This window comes from Drosophila mauritiana, chromosome 3R (assembly GCF_004382145.1).
Source record: "Drosophila mauritiana strain mau12 chromosome 3R, ASM438214v1, whole genome shotgun sequence".
NCBI classification, from domain to species: Eukaryota; Metazoa; Arthropoda; class Insecta; order Diptera; family Drosophilidae; genus Drosophila; species Drosophila mauritiana.
The window spans coordinates 26,295,222-26,315,271 of record NC_046670.1 but is presented as its reverse complement, the minus strand read 5'-3'; the positions used below and the strand labels follow the sequence as shown (position 1 = coordinate 26,315,271).

At 47.0% G+C, this 20,050-nt stretch overlaps 6 protein-coding genes across 15 annotated transcripts in view; 3 read left to right on the top strand and 3 right to left on the bottom strand.

Annotated features, from left to right (window-relative positions):
• Positions 1 to 154: 154 nt before the first annotated feature.
• Positions 155 to 1,059, bottom strand: LOC117144896 (protein Diedel). Its single transcript, XM_033310321.1, has one exon. It carries the CDS (start codon positions 603 to 605, stop codon positions 288 to 290), a length of 318 nt encoding a protein of 105 aa, XP_033166212.1. The 5' UTR covers positions 606 to 1,059; the 3' UTR covers positions 155 to 287.
• On the top strand, positions 897 to 2,976 carry LOC117144894. 4 transcript variants are annotated; one of them, XM_033310317.1, is made up of 4 exons: positions 897 to 978; positions 1,737 to 2,092; positions 2,249 to 2,316; positions 2,376 to 2,976. In XM_033310317.1, the coding sequence occupies exons 2-4, from the start codon at positions 1,767 to 1,769 to the stop codon at positions 2,735 to 2,737; spliced, it is 756 nt and encodes a 251-aa protein (XP_033166208.1). In that variant the 5' UTR covers positions 897 to 978; positions 1,737 to 1,766; the 3' UTR covers positions 2,738 to 2,976. The 4 variants fall into 4 exon arrangements, with proteins under 4 accessions (XP_033166208.1, XP_033166210.1, XP_033166209.1 ...); XM_033310319.1 differs by having other exon boundaries at positions 946 to 1,009; XM_033310318.1 differs by having other exon boundaries at positions 969 to 1,052.
• A 362-nt stretch (positions 2,977 to 3,338) lies between these two features.
• On the bottom strand, positions 3,339 to 4,997 carry LOC117145384 (DTW domain-containing protein 1). The gene has a single exon (XM_033311018.1). The coding sequence runs from the start codon at positions 4,920 to 4,922 to the stop codon at positions 3,939 to 3,941; it is 984 nt and encodes a 327-aa protein (XP_033166909.1). The 5' UTR covers positions 4,923 to 4,997; the 3' UTR covers positions 3,339 to 3,938.
• LOC117145386 (signal peptidase complex subunit 1) lies at positions 3,343 to 3,929 on the top strand. The gene is made up of 3 exons (XM_033311019.1): positions 3,343 to 3,460; positions 3,515 to 3,661; positions 3,718 to 3,929. Exons 1-3 carry the CDS (start codon positions 3,437 to 3,439, stop codon positions 3,841 to 3,843), a joined length of 297 nt encoding a protein of 98 aa, XP_033166910.1. The 5' UTR covers positions 3,343 to 3,436; the 3' UTR covers positions 3,844 to 3,929.
• A 189-nt stretch (positions 4,998 to 5,186) lies between the features above and the next one.
• Positions 5,187 to 20,050, top strand: part of LOC117145379 (uncharacterized protein C2orf42 homolog) — a 171,806-nt gene continuing 156,942 nt past the window's right edge. Inside the window, exons 1-4 of one of the 2 annotated variants that reach the window (XM_033311011.1) lie at positions 5,187 to 6,164; positions 6,216 to 7,166; positions 7,220 to 7,331; positions 8,202 to 9,260. In XM_033311011.1, coding sequence (XP_033166902.1) covers positions 5,295 to 6,164; positions 6,216 to 7,166; positions 7,220 to 7,330 — 1,932 coding nt within the window. In that variant the 5' untranslated portion in view covers positions 5,187 to 5,294 and the 3' untranslated portion in view covers position 7,331; positions 8,202 to 9,260. Of the gene's footprint in view, positions 6,165 to 6,215; positions 7,167 to 7,219; positions 7,332 to 8,201; positions 9,261 to 20,050 lie in introns of those variants that run through there. The other variant, XM_033311009.1, reaches the window with a different exon arrangement.
• LOC117145378 (tyrosine-protein phosphatase 99A) overlaps positions 7,354 to 20,050 on the bottom strand; it is a 112,453-nt gene continuing 99,756 nt past the window's right edge. For 2 of the 6 annotated variants that reach the window (XM_033311004.1, XM_033311007.1), the window contains 9 exons: positions 19,490 to 19,606; positions 17,813 to 17,952; positions 12,593 to 12,882; positions 12,141 to 12,481; positions 11,910 to 12,076; positions 11,284 to 11,839; positions 10,959 to 11,227; positions 10,616 to 10,890; positions 7,354 to 10,420 (listed from right to left, as the gene is read on the bottom strand). In XM_033311004.1, coding sequence (XP_033166895.1) covers positions 9,879 to 10,420; positions 10,616 to 10,890; positions 10,959 to 11,227; positions 11,284 to 11,839; positions 11,910 to 12,076; positions 12,141 to 12,481; positions 12,593 to 12,882; positions 17,813 to 17,952; positions 19,490 to 19,606 — 2,697 coding nt within the window. In that variant the 3' untranslated portion in view covers positions 7,354 to 9,878. Of the gene's footprint in view, positions 10,891 to 10,958; positions 11,228 to 11,283; positions 11,840 to 11,909; positions 12,077 to 12,140; positions 12,482 to 12,592; positions 12,883 to 14,473; positions 14,961 to 17,812; positions 17,953 to 19,489; positions 19,607 to 20,050 lie in introns of those variants that run through there. The other 4 variants (XM_033311003.1, XM_033311005.1, XM_033311006.1 and 1 more) reach the window with 3 other exon arrangements.

Below are 20,050 nucleotides of genomic sequence, written 5' to 3'. Positions count from 1 at the left end.
GAAACCTATTATATCATCTTCGATTTTGATGATAGTTGTGTTTTTTAACTAGAATAGTTTGCATAGTCTTAGTTAATAGCTAAGTACTTGGAATTTAAGTTTGCAAATAAGCATTAGAAATAGTTCTTAGTAATCAGATCAAACTGCTTACTACATGTAATTTGATTAGAAATTGGAAACCTTATCATATTCATGCATATATAAAGTAAACTTAATTAATTACTAATTTCTGGATGCATTTAAAGCTTCACTTTATTATCACATGTGATAAATGGCCGAACAAGAAGCTACAATCGTATCCTGGTGGCTTTAAGGATCTGGATTCCGTAGTGGCTGTTCCTCCTCACAAAGTCCTGGGACCAATCGCCGGTCAGGCAGCCGCCGTCGCAGTTGCAGCCAAAGAATTGGGCGACTCCATCGGCGCAGATCGCCACTTCGCAGCCGTGGGGATAGTTTTCAATTGCACGCACAGCCTGGCAGTCGCCTCTGTCCATCTTGAACTCCAACAGCTCCCGGGAGGTGCAGCACTCCGCCCGGGCCACCTGGACGCAGGCCAGAGAGCAGATCCCGACGAGGAGCAGGCTGGAGACTACTGAGAATGCCATGATTGGATTTACTGGGAGAACTGATGCTTTTCACCTCGGCAAACTGCGTTTTTTTTTCTCAGGAAATTTACTCAAGGCAAAGTGCACTTCTTACATAGCTCGAAAACATAGTTATACAAACTGCGCTTTAGTTTAAATAAAACCCCTAATAATTAATCAAAAAATTTAAAACACAGATCACTTGTAACGGAAATTCCATTTGAATTGCCCGTTTGGCGCTGCCAGACATCCATAACCGTTTGCACTAGCGCCTCGGCCCGTTCTGATCAGAACGCAGTGGCGAAACAACGGTTGTTCGACCGTTTCAGTCGTTTCTTCGCCGCTCAACCGTTCGGTTGCTTCTTCGGTCGCCCGCCTATCGATATCGATAAACGTAGGTGTGCCTGCAGTGCGCCTGTGTGCGTGTATGTGTCAGCAGTGCAGTTTTCCTGTTTATCCCTGAATTCTGTGAGAAATGTGTTAAATAAACAGCATTAGCGAACAATTGACCGCCCTGCGCAATCGATACTCAGCTGATTAAAAGGAAACCGAAAGAAGTAGCTGCAAACATTATAGTTTGTTTATATCTGGTACAGTGCGCGTTGCAATCTGTTCTCTGTGTGGGTGTGCAGGTGTGAGTGCGACTGTGTGTGTGTGTTAAGAGACGCCCAAAGAGTTGTTGTTGTTGCTGCAAAGTTATCGATTTGAAGTTTCAACTGATTAGAGATGCTCACGATCCTCAAAAAAAGAGTTTCTTAACTAATTAGATAAGCTAACAATTGTTAGTAACTTGGCTCAAAGCTAAGATCTAAAACATGAAAGTATCTATTTCTATGTTGCTTCGTTACAAACCCAAAATTGCGGATAAATTAGCATGGCTAGTTATAAGTTCTTCCTCCATTTAAGAAAATGTAAAACGAAACCACCCACAATTGCGCTTAAGCAATCATCTTGAACGAATTGGGTGTAATTACAATTAGATGAGCAATTTGAGTGCTCGAAAAGTGCTCAATTAATTAGGTCTAATCAACTGGACTGCCCATTGCCATAAGTATTTTAAGTTGAATTAAGATCAGCTTGACCTGGCTGGAGATCAAAGATCCCGAAGATGTAGTAGTTCCCTATCACTATTGACTAGTCCGCCCATTTCAGATCCCAGGAGCCATCGATACCATTCGCACGATGTCGTACTACGCGGAGCGAGCCCTGTCCCTCCTCTACCCGCTGGCCATCGTGTCCTCGCTGGTCTGCTGCATCACCTCGGCGGTGGCCTGGACGCACTGGCAGTACGTGCTCAACGCCTGCCCGGACACCAACTGCGGCTGCGTGCTGCACGGCAAGAGCACGTTCAACAGCTTCGAGGGCGGCAACGTCGCCTACTGCCACTTCGCCACCTACGGCCTCCTGCTGCCGCTGCTCTTCGCCGTCGTCCTGGGCGTCTACCACGGCTACCGCATGTGCATCGGGCGCGGCAAGCCCAAGGCGGGCACGGCCACCATCCGCCAGCGGTAAGAGAGCGGGTGATCGCGATCGGGTGTCTGCGGGTCAATGGGGTTAATCGGCCAGCCACACTCGTTCGTTCGTCTGGCTATGAGTAATGCCATGGGCTCCAACTTGGAGCACCATCAACTGATTGCTTACACCTCTCTGCTCTCTGCTTGCAGCTCCGGCGACATGATCGTGGTGACCACCGAGTCGGAACTCACGCCCGATGGCCTCTCGCCCTACTACTGTGAGTATCCACCGCCTCCGAGCATAACTAAATATATATATAATACCCAACTACCGTAGGGCTGCCCGCCACTGTAATCTCGACGATAATGGCCGTGTACCAACTGGTCTACTCCGCCGTGTTCACGGACGGCTTTGAGGTGACCTGCAAGCAGTACAGGGAGTCGCTGCTGAAGGAGATCCAGGGCGTGGGCAACATTGTGCCCGTGATCAAGTCGCGGCTCTCGTGCGCCGCCGTCTTCGACTTCATGGACTACCTGGTGGAGAGCGTGTCGTACGAGCGGCGGCGCTACGGGCGCATCAACACCGCCGCCTGCCTGTACTTCACCCTGGTCTTCGCCTGGATCGCCCTGCTCGCCTGGCTGCTCGTCTGCGTGATCAACGTCGTCCAGCTGCGGCGCACGAAGGCCGCCAGGGTGTGAGTCCTGCGCCTGAGTCCTGCCATGCATCGGGAGCCGCGAGGTCCTCGAGACTGGGAACCATAGCATACACTTTACATTCACCTTTTCGCCCTTTAACTTATTTAGTTAGTTATAGTGACACACAAGCCAGAACGTCCACGTTATGAACGCATTGTACAAATATACATATGTATGAACAACGAGCGATTATTCACATCGCAAGCCTTTTCAATAAAATTACTATAAATGCTTAAAAAATATACATGCATATATGTATCAAGTAATTCGCTTTGAACTGCATAAACTGTATTTTAAATGGGCTGTTATTTTGCATCAATCTGCGTGGCTTAAAATTATATTTAAAGATACATTTATGCATTATTAAACTTATTTTACTTGTTTGGTGGTGCATCTTTTGCATAAGAAAACATAATTGAAAGAATTTAAACTCATTTATTTTGTTTGCATATTTTATATTTTGCATAAAAAACAATTTAAAGCTACACACAATTTCCCTATTTTTCAAGCACATTTATTTTGAATAAGAGGGAAATAAGCAAGCTTGAAAATAACAGGAAATTCACACATTGCCCAATTCCAGTATATTCCCATCCGCTTGGCATTTCCCGCTAGCACGGTCACACCATTCAGCTGCTGACGTGCCGCAAAGAAAATTGTTTACGCGAAAATTGTTGAATCGCAGCTTGGGAATTGCACAAAATGTTGGACATCCAGACGCATATGGTAGGTATGCCGCGCAGCCTTTGGCACTAACACTAACGCACTCCCCCGCCGCAGGACTTCGCGGGGCAGGGAAAGGCGGAGCGCTGGTCGCGCTTCATCATCACGTTCTTCGGAATCGTGGGCCTCGCCTACGGAGCCTTCGTGCAGCAGTTCTCGCAGACCGTGTACATCCTGGGCGCCGGATTCGTGCTCTCCTCGCTGGTGAGTAGCTGTCGTGGTAGCGCAGCCATTGCTAAACGAACGAGATTCCCGCGCAGATCACCATTCCGCCGTGGCCGCTGTACCGTCGCAATGCGCTCAAGTGGCAGAAGCCCATCGATACGGACGCCAAGTCGTCGAGCTCCGAGTCCGGCGACGAGGGCAAGAAGAAGAAGAAGCAGTAGGACCAGTGGGAGCAGTAGTCTAGGCCAGCAGTTACGTGTACTTCTCACTACATCCAATATATATCCATTAATTCCGATACAAACTACTTAGAACGCTAGATGGGTCGTCGGTAGGCGATGAGGTCGTTGTGGTCGTAGTACTTGTGTATGAGATCGTACATGTGGGCGAAGAAGAAGAGCAGGTTGTCGTACTGCCCATTGTAGGGCGCCTCCCTGCCCACATCCTCGCTAGCCGCCTGCTTGGTCAGCGGCGCCGCCAGCTGATGGAAGCCCTCGGTGATCTCCAGGTTGTCCAGTCCGCGGTAGGCGTCGTTCAGGCCCCAGGCATTGATGTGCACCTCCAGGAGGAACTGGTGAATGGCCTCGATGGTGGCCAGGTACCAGCGCGGACTGCCGCGCTGGTGGCGCCAGAACTGCGACAGTCTATTCTGCAGCACCACCGTTCGCAGGCCGCGCACCCTGGGGTCCGCGTAGATCCCGCGACTCTGGTTCCAGGTGCTGTCTATGAAGACGGCTCGGCGGACGGGCAGGTTGTCCAGCGTCCAGGTTCGCCGCGCCTGCTCCGGCTCATCTGCGTCCTCCTGCAACTCCTTCACCTCCACCTCGTCCATTCGCCTGCGCAGCATGGTGCCCATGTGGTGGCCCTTGGGCAGCCCGTAGTTGTCGCCGATCTGCAGCTGCACGTTGCGCGCGAAGAGCTGCGGCACCGTGAGCGCAGTGGCGCTGGGGAATATGAGCACCACGCCCGTCTCCTCGCGATAGTCGGGGATGTCCGGAAATGTGTGGATCCTCACGTGCGCCGGCGCCAGAACGGCCGCGTGCACCGCCGAGCTCTTGCCGTCGATTTCCTTCTTGTGCTTGATGATGTCCACTTGGAGCGGCAGCTCCAGGCAGGGCAGCAGCTCCTCCAGCTCGCCCACCGGCACGCAGCAGCTGTAGCAGAAGAACTTGCGCGATCGGTTGCACAGGCGGCAGTTGTGGCGCCCCTCGATGGTGTCCAGCGCGCTGTGGTCCGCGATGCGCATGTGCACGAATGGGTACTTGCGGCTGCGCTGCGGCGCCTCCAGCGGATGCGTCATTTTAGCGGAAAGTCAACTTTAAATTGAAATAACAAATTTCTTATTGAAGCAGCCAATTTGGTTATCGATAACAAGCGGCTGATGCCACCAGGGCTGCGGAGCGCTCTCTACACAAGCTGGCTGGAATAGCCCAAATGTTATGTAAAATAAAAGTAAAATATATGTACCGTGTATGCAAAAACCGTAGCAATAATATAAGAGTATATTCCCGTTATAAATTAATTTAATATGTAGAATGTGCGTGCCAGCCCTGCTGGCATCAGCGGGCGAAACGGCCACACTGCGCCAAGCAAATCAAAAGCCGGCAAACTTTTGCGAAATCTAATAAGCGAATTTTGTAGCCGTTTTCCTGGAATTTAAGATGCAAGAACCATGCGCGGCGTTCGCAAGTGTGTTCATTGCGGCGCCATCAACGGCAACCGGGCGCTGCTCTGCAAGAATTCCGAGTGTCCGCAGCGCAGGAACGTTCTCGACGCCGTGCAGCTGGTGTCGCTGCGGCCAGGCTCCACTGTATACTCGCTGAGGACCAAGGAGAAGGAGCAGCAGCCGCGCAACTTCGTGGTCATCCAGGACGTCACGCTGTCGCTGCAGCCGGACGCTGCAGTGGTGTCCAGCAAGGCGGAGTGCTTCGTGGAGTCGTGCAAGCGAACGGGAGGCGAACCGACGGACTGCGTCCATGTGAAGGCTTGCCGGGAGCTGGGCGCCGAGTTCGCGAAGGCGCAGGTCTACCGCGTGTCCCGCGAGGTGCTGTGGAACCTGAACATCAGCCTGGAGCAGAAGCAGAACCTCTGGCAGCTGTACAAGTACGCGGAGGAGGAGGAGCACCTGCCGGGAGTGCAGCGCCTGAATCACTCCACATTCGCCGTCAAGTGCGAGCGCTCCGAATCCTTTCCAGCGGCTCGACTCCACGTCACCGTCTCGGCCAATGGCCTGTCCAAGAAGAAGAGCAGCTACGCCTGCGCCTGCCGCAAACTGAAGATCATTGTGGAGCCAGATAATTCGCTGGTGATGCAGGACGAGATCTGCGATCACCTGCTGCTCGTCCTGGCTGGCATCCTCAGTTCGCCGCAGGGAAAACGCGTCTATGGCCACTTCACCAGCGGTTTGCAGACCTTCTGGATGCCCTCGCAGCTGGAAACTCCGCTGGGCGACGTGGCCACCGAGGATTTGCGGCTCAGCCTGGACATGGTGGATGAGCTAGACCCGCAGGTGGACATACTTATCTTTGGCGACCAACTAGATGTGAGTTATACCTTTCACCTCGAGCAGTTTTCAACCATTTCGTGCTTATAGCTTGCCCTGCCGAATTTCTCCGAGGGCGTCTTTAACCTGGACAACATGCAGGCCGCCACTTCTAGCCAAAGCACCTCGAGCACCAACGATGCCCTGATCCACTATGCCAACGACTCGCAGCTCTTGTCCAACTGCGATGTCTATGCGGAGCCCATCGAGCTAACCGACTGCAATATCGAGCTGATGGATCAGTTTCAGCCCACCGACCAGCTGGATATTTGCAGCGAGGATATAGAACTGCCCTTGATCAGTGAACCCTACAACATCCTAGCTGCTCCGCCCATTTTCACCGAGGCCACGCCCTCTGTGGTCGCCGATCAGCTGCCCATTGAGCTGGCCACCATATCGGTGGTCAAGAAGGCACCGGTCAAGTTCTCGGAAATAGTGACCGAAGTGAAGTCCGTGAAGCAGCCCTCTCTGCCGGCCAAAAGGGAGTTAATAGTGAATGGTGCAGCATCGGCAGCATCCGTTTGCTTGGACGTTTCCGTTCAGCCGGCTCTATCCTACTCGGCATGGCTGGATCATGTGATCGAGCTGCTAAACGAGAGTTGCGAGCCATTGGAAACGGAGAACGCCACGCTTACCAAGCGCTCGGTGCAACAGAACTTCCATGTGCACAAGGAAACCTTTTCGCACTTTTGCAAGAGCTTCAGTACTGGAGTCAAGCGACGTCCGTTGGACAAGCTAACTGTGATAGAATCGGGCAAACATAAGGGCCTCAGCAAGTACACCTGGCACTTTGCGAGTCCGCACACCGCGAAGCGCATCTTCAGCACCTCCAACATACAGCTGCAGTTGGATCGCGCTTTCGAGCGGCATCCAGAAGGACACTTCGTTCCCTACGTGCGTCCACGGATGGAGCCACAGGTGGCGGGTCAGCCGAAAAAGCGGGTAGTCTACCCGAGACTCAGCCTTTACATGGTTAAGATACTGTTCGAAGCGGCTCCAAAGGTGAGCTGGGACTCGAAATGAAAAGAGCTGGTTAGTAAACGCCTATTCCGCAGGACTACGTCGGCAATGGAGTCCTGGTGACCTGGACCCCGGATGTTTTGCCCCGCAGCCAGTTCGGGCTGATGCACGTGGAGTTCACCGTGGAGACACGTCCGCCCAGCTAGGGTGAGTTTGCAATTTGATGTTCTTTATTTAGACGCTTTCAATGTCTGTTCCATGTATCTTTAGTCCATTTCAACTTTCATTGGCTTACGATTAGCTTAGGTGTACATACATATACATACATATACTCATATCATTAATTCTGTTTATCGCGAGACCTTGTCCGATCTCTGTGGCGCCTCCTCCTGCTGCAATGGCCTCTACAAGCTGCGGGAACCTGTCAGGATGTGGGGCAAATGCTTCGTTCGTTCTTTAAAACCTATGGTCTGCCTCTGGGTATTTGTATTTTTGTATTTGTATCTTCATCTATTCGCTTAGCTCTAAAATCGTGGGCATGCTTAGATACTTAAGTTCTCGCTACATTCAGCTCTTTCTCATGAATCGTTTGTTTATATTTATATTTATATTTATTTGTATTTTTTTGTGTTTTTGTATTTTCTTCGGTTGCCTTTAAATTGTTTACGCTTAACTTTGACATTCATCACATTTATAAATTGCATAACACCGTCAATTAGATAATCTTCTGTCGTATCTGTGGCCTTGATTCTATCGTTCTCAATTACTTTAGTTAATGTGTGAAGGTAGTTTAGTCGCGGAAAGGATTCCATTTGCTCGAAAAGAGTGTGCACATTTAATTGGGGGATTTCGGTAGAACTCTGTGTGGATCCCCAAAGGTGTTCATTGCTCCATCGCAATGCAGTTGATTAAGCTTTTCTTTTCGTTCTTTTCACTTACAACATTATGTACATAATGCATGGAAATATCCACCTATAGTTGCATCATACGCACTACTATTTATGTGTTTAACAGTTAAAATGCATAGTTTTCTGCCTTAGTATTCGAAATAATATGATTCTTGTCGTTATATTACAGATGAAGCATTTGTTACCACCGCCGGTGTCGGTATGAGAAATTTACAAGCCCTTCTAGCGTTTAAGTAGTCTTAGCCTAAGTCGGGTCTAGTGCCTAAGAAACAAAATCTCACAAAATTGGTCATTAGTTGGTTGGTTAACATGCAGAGCCGCCTATTTGGTATCAGCTGACAAATGATTGGATTGATACGATCGGATATTGAAGGGTGCTCCCAAATCCTCGGTCTGCAGCCGCATGTAGTCTGACTACATGAGATTGGGTGGAAACTACATTCGGGACAGGTCTTGCGGGGGTGCAACTGAAGGACCTTTGACATTCGTTCATAATAATCATTTACATAATCAGTATCATGCTTATTCAAGTTAAAGTGTACAAAAAACCAGTCTTTAAAACATGTTTGTTCATCGTTTCGTATGTTCTTCTTTTCCACCAATACTTTACATATAAAATGTAAAAATATTCACTAAATTACTTGTGGGGGGGATTTACTTTCTATCTGCCCGATCTGGAGAGCTCCAAACCATTTGGCTATGGCCATTCAGAGTGCTAGGTTTAATCATAATTCGGGGCTAACTTTAAGAACTGTACAGGCTAGATTTACGCATCGATAGAGGAAAACAAAACTTAAGCTTGGGTTTTCATTGGGATTTTCTTTTATCTCACTTTTCACGCGTATCGTATAGTTTAATAATACTTTGCTTGCGACTACTTGCCGATTTACACTTATAGTTGTCGCCTTCGCTTAATTTAGTTTTTATTTTTACAATATTATTAGCTTTGCAGAGTGCGCTGGGTTCTCTGACCTCTGACATTTATACAGTATCTTTTATCTAAGCTGTATTTACAAATTTTCGTGATGCTCTTGTGCTTTGTGCGGAAATCGTGTGATTTACTTAGCTTTGATTGGGATTTACAGTGATGTGTGGTGTGGTGTAGAGTGCTCGGTAACTCGGCTTAGTGCCCACTAAATTCGCAATTAATTTGTAGCTAGGTTCGCTTGAGTTTGTCTTTTTGCATTAAACTGTCTAAAACTGGAACCAATTGATAGGAAGGCAAAAACAAAAGGATAACAGATACTAGGACGGACTGAATCGATTCGAATTGAGTGCTCAATCAACTAATTCAATTCAACTAATAATTCAACATTACTTTAATAGGAGTTGTTTGCTTGGGGGAGCTTAAAAGATCATGGCACAATTGTGTGCAGCATTAGCCTGCATTAACGTTAGTTATGTGTAATCAGCGTATTTAAATGATTAGACAAATATGTTATTAACTCTACTTGTTCGATTTGTGCATTTTGCTACGTTTCCACTTTAGATTTGCGATTATTCTTGTTCTTCACTGCGGCTTCTGACTTTCGTTCTTGTTTTGTTTTTCCCTTGTGACTAAATGTGGGTAAAGTATGGTGTATAAAAACCTATGTTTACGATATAAAAACTACATAAGACAAAATAATTTAGATTGTTTTGGGGGAACAACTGAGAGTAAAGTTAAAGTAAAACGAATAGTTGAATAATTTATGGACACAGCGCTAGACGCTCTGCTCTCACTTAAACGACTTAGACGTTAATAAATACATCGCTATGTACGTAGGTGTAAGGTTTAAATTTAAGTATTTATATTTAAACATTTATAAAATGATTTAAATTCCCTCTCTGTAAATTTATCTTTAGTTTAGCCTACAATATCTAGGTTTTGAGCATCTGTCGCTGCTGCGCTTGTGACGTTGTTGTTGGTTATATGATTGTTGTTGGTGATCGTTGGTGAGGCGGTTGGTGAGTTGTCCGCATTGTTCATCAGCAAGTCACCGACGTTGTTGTGATGTTGGTGCGTGTTGTATTGTTGTTGCAGTTGCGTTTGTTGTTGCATCAGGGCCAGCATTTGTTGTTGTTGGTGTTCCATCAGATCAGCAGCGTTATTAGTAACAGTATGGAAATTGGCATTAGTAAGGGTTAGACTGTTCTGGGATGCGAGTGATGGTATTGTAGGTATTGTGGGTGGGACTGTTGTTGTCATTGGAGTCGTCGGTGTGGCACCTGCACTTGCACTTGCAGTTGCTGGCGTGACCGGTGATGCTGCATTGGCGACTGTGGATGAGATCTGGTGGGACAGGTCTGATGGCGAATGCGATGGCAGTTGGATGGTTTGTGGGGATTGTTGTGTTGGAGTACTTGGTGGTGGTGGTGTGATGGATGAACTGGAGGACAGAGGAGCGACTGTGGGCGGTAGCAATGACAGAATGGGCAAGAGGCTTGGATTAGTGTCGGTGCTTGGTGTGCTGACTGTCTCATTGAGTGCTGTCTGTTGTTGCTGCTGCTGCTGTTGCTGCTGCTGTGTTTCTAGGTGTTGCTGCTGCAACTGCAGCATGTGCAGCTGCTGCTGCTGCAGTATGACATGCTGTGGAACATTACCATTGCTGCATATTTTGCTATAGAGATCCGGCGTGGCCGTTGTCACATCCTCGAATTCAGTCCGAAGCGCCGTGCGCTTCAGCAGGTTCAAATTGCCAGGCAAAAATGAAAGTATGTTGTAGATGACGCGGATGTCCTCGCTGGATGTCCACACCCCGGGTCGCTTGTTGTGGTACAGCTTCGCGTACTGGTACACGTTCGCCGTGCTGCAGTACTCCATCTCGATGGCCAGCGAGGAGATGGCGCAGAAGGTGCACGCCTGGGCGCCACCATATCTTAAGGAAGGAAAGATGCAAGAATTTGAGATGATTTCACAAGCACAAAAGGCCCTCCTTAGACTCACCTATCCACAATGACGATGGGGCCATTGCGATAGTCGTTGCAGCGCTCGTGCACATCGACTATGAAGTCGTAGATGCTGTTGGGATTGGACATCTCTGGCCAACTGGGACAGTGCAGCATCTTGACCGTCAGCTCGTAGTCGTCCTGTATCGACTGGATGACAAAGTCGCGGCTCACATAGTCGCTCTTGTTGGTCTTGTTCAGAAACTTGACGCGATAGTGATCGCTCTCGATGGGCGTGGCCTCGTCTGGCCAAAACTGTGCAAAGTTCTGTGAAGTACATTGGGATTAGTATCGCAATTCGATGGGAAATCTATGCAACCTACTATATCATCCAACGATGAGAGCAGAACGACGGTCTGCGCATTGTGGTCCCAGACCATCTGCCAGAAGTCCTTTATCGTGTGCGCCATGGGATGCTGGGTGACTATGAAGTCCCGCAGTCGCCGGAAGCCGTGCAGCCAGGAGGCGTTGATGTAATCGCTGCCATCCTCGCCCGGCTTGGGCGTCAAGTGCACCCGACTGCCCTCGATGGGGAAGATGGCGCCGCGGTTCTTGATCGAGTTCACCTGCTTCATGGCGGATGCAATGTGTATGTCCTTCGGCTGGAACTGGATGATGTTCTTGTACTGCTGCTCCAGGTAGGGAGTGCAGTTCTTCAGCTCCTCCACCTGCTCGGCCATCAGATTGGTCTCCCCCGAGGCGATGGCCTCCACCAGAGCGTCGTGCAGGAATATGTACTGCTCCTCGGTCTGCACCAGGAAGTTCCTCTGAGCACGAATGTGGCGCAGGAAGCCAAAGACGTTGACGATGTTCTTCTGCTGGATCTGCTTGAGCATGGCGTCCAGGACGATGTATGTGCCAGTGCGACCGACGCCAGCGCTAGAAGATTAGGATGTAACATAGTAATTATAGATCCAATACTTGGACTCTTTGAAGTGAGGTAGCCCACCTGCAGTGCACGACTATGGGACCAGCCTCTGCGGGATTGGCGGCCGAGGATTTCTTGACGAAGTTGAGCACGGGTAGGGGATGATCGGGTGTTCCGTGGTCGGGCCAGTTGGTGTAGTGGTATTGGTAGACCAGCTTCTCGGTATTGCACTGCTTCTTCTTCTTGAGCTGAGATTTGGAGTATATTTTTGTTAATTTAGTGAACTATTGAAGCTATTTGAAGTAAACCCACCTTCAAGTGCTTGATCTGCAGGGTGCGCACAGTGTACGTGGACATGACCTCCTCCTCGATGAGCTTGACCTGGATCACGCCGTAGGTCTCCACCCCATCCTTCGGCCAGTACATGTCGCACTTGCGCCGCCCGCGCTCCACGAGATTGGTGATCATCACGATGATGGCCACCCTCTGCTCCCAGATCATGCGCCAGAAGCAGTCGAAGGTGTCGGGCAAGGGACCCTGGGTGCCGATGAAGGCATGTCCCTTCTGGTAGCCATCGATGAAGTTGGCATTGATGTAGTCCAGGTTCTTCTTCTGTCCCGGTGTGGGATGCAGGTGCACCCGACTGTGGTCATCTGTGATTTACAAGTAGTTTAACGATAATTGTTTGTAATAAAAACAAGCCATTAAGGTTTCAAGTTTCAAGCTGTCATAAAAGGTAGTTATCTAATCGAACTGCGACTTACAGGCCGTGATGTTGAGATAGCGATTCTTGCGTTTGTTCTCCGGATGCTGCGAGTGCTCACATGGCAGATCATCGCTGATGCACTCGTTCTGGATGGCCTCGTACTCCCGGCTGAATCCAATGTCCCCGTCCGCGTGCAGGGAAGCCACGTGCTTGGCGAACTCGTTGACGGGCACAGCCGCTCGGATCTCGTCGCCGATCTTCACGGGCACTTCCCAGTCCACTTGCGGGGCATTCGGATGGTGTGGCGGGTCGTCCAGATAGTAGTACGCCGCATGGAAGCACTTTCTGCTGAAAGGAGTCGAAGGAAGTGCCAAGTGTTACAAAGGATTGTTTATTCTCCAATCCAGCCACTTATCAATACAAATAGCAAGAGTGTCCCAGAGTTGACTATTCCCATTAACCTACATATACTGTGTAGAAGGATCCTCCTGTTCTTTAAATTAGTTCTTTAATTCTTTAAATTAGTTTCCTGGAGCGGAAGTCCTTACAATTCGAAGGCTACTTTGCAGCGATTGCAAATTCTATTTAACAGCAAGAAAATAATTTTCTTTGCCTGAGTTGAGAGCCCTGGAAACTATGAAGCAGCTGCAATCAGTTGGGGCGAAATCAGCGAAAGGTGTCAGGTGGGCGTGGCCGACGACAAGCTCCTCACAAAATCAGAATGCATAAATAAGCAGGTGAAAATGCTAAGGATGCTGAGGTGGCCAGGTGGATGGATAGTGGGAAGCAGGAGGCAGGAAGCGGGAAGGTGGTGGTCAGCACTAATGGCATTCGCTTTCAGCCAGGCATGAGCACAGTGCGACTGAATCCTTTCGCCAGGACACTCGCCAGCGGACCAAAGCCGCTCCAAGTGAGTGACAATAATGGGGAAAAGGCGGACGGGCATTATGGCCGTTCAATTGCTATACACAAATTGAGGTTAAGTTCTCGTAATTGGCTTAAGCGATTACAAGGAGCGCGCAGAACTTTGGACCAACTTTCGCCTACAAGTGCACTCGAGCAGAGCAGCCAGCACAACTTGGCAACTTCCCAGCAAAAAGTTGGCCATTTCACTGCGCCATCTCGCATCGCAGCCTTGGGAGAAAGTGCACGACATAATGGCAATTCACCACTGGTCCGCACTGTACTGCCAACTTTTCATTCTGTTTCGTGTTGTGGCTCGTTGCACTTTGCGAAGAATATGGCTCTTAATAATCTTGGTTTTGAATGCTTGTATTGATACAAATCGAATCGATTCACTTCCAGTTTCCGCTTTAAAGGGAGAATAAAGTAGGTTCAATGGCACCTAGCCTGAATAATCTTTAAATATATATGATAAGCTTTCCATCTATAGAGTTCCTTATCCTACTCATACATTTCCCCATCTGCAATTCGATGATAAAAAGTTTGTTTCCCAAGATTTCCGCTCCATCCTTATAAGTTTTGAAAGCGATACTGATCTGTCGTTTTGGGAAATTCCAAGAGAAGTCACTCTCTGTTTACTCTGCGAAGTTTTGCGGCCTAAACAAAACTCGAGAACTTTGATAATTATTTCAATAATTCTTATCAACGGGAGATGGCGTTGCGATGCGGCTTTGTTTACTTGGGCCTTCGACGGACGGAGAAGTAAATAGTACTAGAAAATAAGAAATTCCACCGCCACATACTCTAGTATGCACATATATTTACATATGTTTTCCTCGACTTCTGTGCTTGTTTATCGAAGACTTTTGTTTTTCTCGCGTCTCTATTACGCACCAAAAAATCGATTTATTTATATTTGTCAACTTCCGCCCGCCACATTGAGCCGCGCATTTGGCATGCAGCCTGGCTTGTTTAGTTAATAACTTTATGTTTCGTCTTTAGTTCGGCACACACGTGAGGGCTGCGAAAAACTTACGTAAACCAATTTCCGCGCTGCGACTTGCGGCGCAGCAGCCGCGGCGTTGCAGTAGTTGCACCACCGACTTCCGATGTGGCATGCAGCATGGGGCTGCTGCAGCGCTTTTCGCCGCCACCTGACGACATGTGTGTGTGTAGTGGCTCCCTTTTCGCTGCGTGTACCCGCGATCTGCGCCTACATGCTTGCACAAATTACGTCACTCGTCATATTGGCAACTGCAGTGTCGCCAGTTCACTGCAAAAATAGTACGCAATAACTACGAACACACCGTCGCGCGAATTTGCCTCAATGATGAGGTGCTGCTCTTGTGACGAAACGAGCACACTACTGGCGGTGTCTCTCGGCACTGGTCGCTTCTTTTTCTCAGCGTTGTTTATTGATAAGGTTTATTATTGTGCGGTTTGCTCGATTCTTTATTTTTTTTGTTATTTTGTTGGGTGCTACCGAAGTATCTTTGGATCTACAAACGTGCTTATACACGCGCGTGCTTTGGAGAACTGAACTCTAGGCAATTGGCGATCGGCGCTGTGAGGGAGCTTTTCCCCAGCACCCCGATCTTTAACCCGACTGAGAGATATAGAAAGAAAAGAGCGAGCTTTCGGAGCTTTGCCGCATCAGCTGTTTGATAACAACTGGCACGTTTTTACTGCCAGTCGTAAAAAGCCAGTTGCCCTTCCCACTTTCGTACAGTAGTCATTGCTTACGAGGGAAAGTTTTAAAATAAATGTAGTTTTCCAAACTTACTTATATTCTTAGTTGAAGGAATTTAAGTAAAAAACTTTGTGGTAGCTTGTAGGGAGTATCAACTGTAGCAATTCCAGTTGAAATACTATAATGCTGTTAATCCCATCTAGATATGACATTGATTTGACCTTTTAAGTTGCATATGCTATTTACAATTGCACTGCATTTTCCTCCCCCGTATTTGCTTAATTAAGTCTACTGCTATTGTTGCTGCCCAGCAAAGTAGTTAATTAATCAGTAAATGGTTGCTGCCTTACGGGGGAATCAATATTTGTTAATCGATCGATTGAGCCAGACAACTTCCTCAATAAAAGTTGCATTGGGCGGTATTTGGCCATGGAAAGTTGATAAGGCTGGCAGTTGGTTCATCGATACCGTTGATAAAGTTGGTGCAAAGGGCGGGTAATTGGGAAAAACTAGAGGAAAACTGTCCCTTTTCCGCACCACCCACACACCCAGCAGACTTTGACTTTTTGCAGCGTTGTCATGAAATGGAACTTTTTTGGCAACAGTTACCAATACGTTGTCCAAAAACAATTTCTTGTCCGACTTTCTGCTCGCTTTTCTATTTTCGGCATAGGCAAGGAAAAGTTCTATTCGGAAAAGCAGACACGCGCACACACATTTGCCAGCAAATAAAGCCGTCGACACAAAAACAATGTTCCCAACTGCATTCGATATGAAAAAGTAACACACAAGTCCACGTACGGTGGGGCCTCGGTAGAGGGGAAACTTTTTACGATTCGGTGTCGGAATGCAAATGGAAAATAGTTCTGGCCGCTGGCAAGAAGACAGTGAACTACTGACATCTTGTTTTTCCATTTCTGGACGCATTTTGAGTTCTAATATTTATGATTTGGGAAAAGCAGCTCGACTATCAGATACCTATTGCTACCGTGCAGATAGTTAACTAAGTTTAAAAGTTTATAGATGCCTGGAATAAAACCGCACCATAATGATTTACTGCATGACGTCTAAGTTATTCGCTTAACTATTTTCCTGCTCTAAAAAGCGGTTTTTGCTTGGCTAAAAAAGATGCTTATCGCTGCCGCCAGCAAATTGTTGCCACAAGAAATTGCAAAGTATTTCCACTTGCCGCCCAAGTTGCCAGTTTTCCGGAGTGTGTGGCCAGGACTTAGTGAGCCTGCCACAGAGCTTATTAAAATAATTTCCACACCCCTTGACTTTGCGGCATTCGTGCCCCCTAGTGGCAGCCACTAAACGTTGATTAGTGCTCTGCAAAAGTAAATGCGAATGTAAATGATTTTGCCAAGGGCCGCGTATTGAGATTGAGTTCTGCGAGAAGAGGTTCACCCAACCTTTCGCGAAACCCTTCTTTTCATGTTTTCCCACCGCTTTTCTCGGGTTTTTTTCCTTTTTTTGCTGGCTGACTTTTGTTCTGGCTGCCTCTCGCCTCTCACCCAGTCGCCACATTGGATTTGTTTGCATTGAAAAGGAAATTGTAGAAATTCGCCTTTGTTTGCTTAATAAAATATAATTTTTTCCGCTCTAAAACTTGGGTAACTCGAAGAATGGGATGGCAACACTCCAACCTTCTGCTTTTCCAGCTGCTCACGCTGTTTTGCGTTCTGCTCTGCTCGCAGGGTATTTGTAAAAAATAAATAAAATGGCATTAATTTGTTAGGCAACCCGAGAAGGGGTAAAAAAAAAAGGAAAATAAAACTGTGGGCGTGGGTAACTCTCATTTGGCATACTCGCGGCAGCATAAAAAATCGCTTCGACAGAGAAAATATGCAAAATTCCTGCCATTGAAGTTGGCTGGGGGTTGGGGGCAGCTCCTCCTATAAAAAACGCTTTTCATTTTACCCAACACATTTTGTCGTCTCAAATGTTTGCCACTGCCCCCGGCAAATGCGAATCCGTATCCGAATGGGAATGGGCAGGGGGATTGCTGGGTTCTGGCCAATGGGTTAACCACTTTTACATTTAATAAAGATTTTAAGTAACTTAAAATTGTTTTGCTTGTCTTTGTCTTTGGCTTCGCCACGGACTCTCGTGTTTTTTTGCGATTTGAATTTTAATTAACATTTCCAGGAAATATGAGAGTGACCAAAACCCAACCACCCACCCACCTTTCCTTTCAAGTTATCTGCTATTTGCTGTTTGTTCGTAAAGGAGGACAGAAACGGTCGAGTGATTGCCTTAATTATGAATTGGTCTAAAAGGATTACGGCTTTTTCTGCATTTCATTCGGTAATTGGATAAGTATGCCGTTTAATGAAGTCAGTAGCGCATCACAGATAATTTCCGTACTGCGGCATAACCACGAGCCATTATAAGCGCAAATTCCGAGAATATTCAGCTATAAGTTGGGAGATTCAAAATTCCGAGATTCTATAGCTGCAACTGGTGCCTGGTTCATTTTCGGTTTATTTTTAAGTTCCATCAATGGAGTGGGAGTACAGGGCTTTGCACTCAGCACTTTGACAACACTTTTCCCAGTTTTATTTATGGAACGGCACGCGATTCTCTCGAGAAGGCAGCTGCTGCATCTGCACTTGCTGCATCTGTATCTTGGGCTGCTTATTCTAGGATTCAGTTCGGGTTATCACGGCACAGAGCGCCACTTACCTCCACAGGAAGAAGGCCATGATGATCAGGATGATGCCGAAGCAGCTGAAGATGATGCCCACCAGAACGGCCAGGTTGTAGTCATTATGCGACTGCCGCAGCAGCGGTTGCAACTTCTCGCAGTTCGGTTGCAGTTGAATCTGGAGGAGGTTAGAAGATATTTAAAAATTTCATTAGGACCTTTCATATGTATAGGTGTGTATATTGAAGCCTTTGTATTCTTAAGGGATGAAATGATAACCGGCATATGAGTATTGGTATCCCTAACTTCTTATCAATAGAGAACTATGAATTCCAAATAATTTACTTTAAATTCGTTTGCTTTGTGATCATATTTCATATTTCCGATAGGTAACGACAAGCACCATACTACTTATATGCCCCAACATTTGTTTCCTGTGTACTCGTATGAAACGAATGCGTTACAAATGTGTGTGCCTCAGTTATCACCGTACTCGAGTTGTAATTTTTTGTTGATTTTCCACTGCCTTTGTTTGTTTTTCGCGCACTCTTTATTTGCGCTTGTTTATTTCCGCATTTTGCATACGATTTTTGCTGCCACCCGAAAAAGAAAGGATTTAAATGAGCGCCATTTGCGCGCGGAGTTGGGGACTTTTTGTGTGCGCCGAGCGGAAAATGGCAGCGGGCCATGTAAATGCGGCCAAAAGGTGCAGGCCACTTGAAATTCAGGCGGGCCAACAACAACAATGGCAATGAATTATGAATGAGCGGGATGGGGGGATGGAGTGAGAGCGGAGGGAGGAAGGCAGCTAGAGCCACGAAAAATATTGCTGCATACTTATGAGGGCGTGTGCCCCGCCCAGTTGACCCCACCCCCTGGCCACAAGCCTGAGGTCAACTAAATTGCTATATTTCTGCCACAACTTTGGATTATATTTTATGCATGCAACAAAGTTTGCGGCTTGTGTGTGTGTGTGTGTGCGGGGGGAGGGGGTGGGTGCGTCTGCCTTTGTGTGGAATGTCATTAAGGATGTTGTTATGACAGGTTGAAATGTCAATAAACGCAGGTGCACAGGAAAAAGCCTTCCTGGTTTTTCAAAGGATATGGCTTTGCCACTACATGTGCAGCGAAAAATCTACCTTTCTTTAATACCAATATGATTTCTAGTTCTCACTATTTTGGTTGAAAATCCTTTGAAATTTTAAAATAATTGCCACAAATAATACAATTTGTTGTAGTGTAGACAATGTTGGGGTTGTAACTATTTCCATTGTTGTGTGGAGTCCATTAAACGCGCCTAAGATTCACATTACGCATACGCCCCGGGGTCCGTTCGTCGAGAACTCAATAATGCATAGAAACCGGATAGGTGGGCGCATAAAAAGGTAAAGTTACTTGAGCAGCACAGCAACATACTCGGAATATTTTGCCCAGGAAAATTTGGAATTTTCGCAACAAAATAACTTTTCTGCTACACCTACTCAGCAAAAAAAAGAAAAAAAAGAAGCAGCCTGCTTCCTTTTTGGACATGTAATCTGATATGGAATCTGACAACGGCGAGGCTGCCAACTTTATGGCGTGCCACGCCCCCTGCCACCGCCCCTCTCCGCCCACCGTTTTGGTGTGGCCCAAAACAAAATGCCAAGTTTTTCCGCCATGTGGCAGGTGTTGGTTGGCTCTGCGGATTGCACTTGATATCTTTATGCGCTACTTACAATCCTTGACTCCGAGAATTTGCCCAGCACAATTTTCTTTGGATTTATGACACTGAACGTTGCCGCTGCCACTTTGACCTCGTAGTACGAGTTGGTTGTTAGGTTTTGAAGAATCATCTGCAAGGATATAAATAAGAGAAGTAGTTTTAGTATCGTGTTTTATTGATGCACATGTAAATTCAAACTTTAAGGATAGCTAAACTAAAGGATATATTATTTCAATTCGAAATACTACAAATATTCAATGTTTGATGTTTGACTCCTTCTAAATTTCTGCAGTTAATGAAAACGCGTCAAAAAATTTCTAAAATGCATACTAATTTCGTTTATCCAAATCAGAATTTTCCTTGCGTACGAGCAAATTTTCTAATTTGGTTTCCATCTAACTTCGAATTCTGTCTCCTTCATACGGAAAAGCTAAATATTTGGCATTCATATTCGCAAACTATAGTAACAATGAAAAACAAAGGTAGAATTATTGCCATTTCTGTTGTTTAGTTGTTCAACAGCCAGCTTGTTTGCCGTTGCAGAATATTTCAATTACAAAAATATTTTTAACTG

Excerpts from the sequence above, each read along its gene's own strand:
- LOC117145386 (XM_033311019.1), top strand. The coding sequence starts at position 3,437 with ATGTTGGACATCCAGACGCATATG. Across the intron at positions 3,461-3,514 it reads TGGACATCCAGACGCATATG|GACTTCGCGGGGCAGGGAAA; the intron begins GTAGGTATGCCG and ends CCCCCGCCGCAG. Across the intron at positions 3,662-3,717 it reads GATTCGTGCTCTCCTCGCTG|ATCACCATTCCGCCGTGGCC; the intron begins GTGAGTAGCTGT and ends ATTCCCGCGCAG.
- LOC117144896 (XM_033310321.1), bottom strand. The coding sequence starts at position 605 with ATGGCATTCTCAGTAGTCTCCAGCCTGCTCCTCGTCGGGATCTGCTCT.
- LOC117145384 (XM_033311018.1), bottom strand. The coding sequence starts at position 4,922 with ATGACGCATCCGCTGGAGGCGCCGCAGCGCAGCCGCAAGTACCCATTC.
- LOC117144894 (XM_033310317.1), top strand. The coding sequence starts at position 1,767 with ATGTCGTACTACGCGGAGCGAGCCCTGTCCCTCCTCTACCCGCTGGCC. Across the intron at positions 2,093-2,248 it reads ACGGCCACCATCCGCCAGCG|CTCCGGCGACATGATCGTGG; the intron begins GTAAGAGAGCGG and ends CTCTGCTTGCAG. Across the intron at positions 2,317-2,375 it reads TGGCCTCTCGCCCTACTACT|GGCTGCCCGCCACTGTAATC; the intron begins GTGAGTATCCAC and ends CAACTACCGTAG.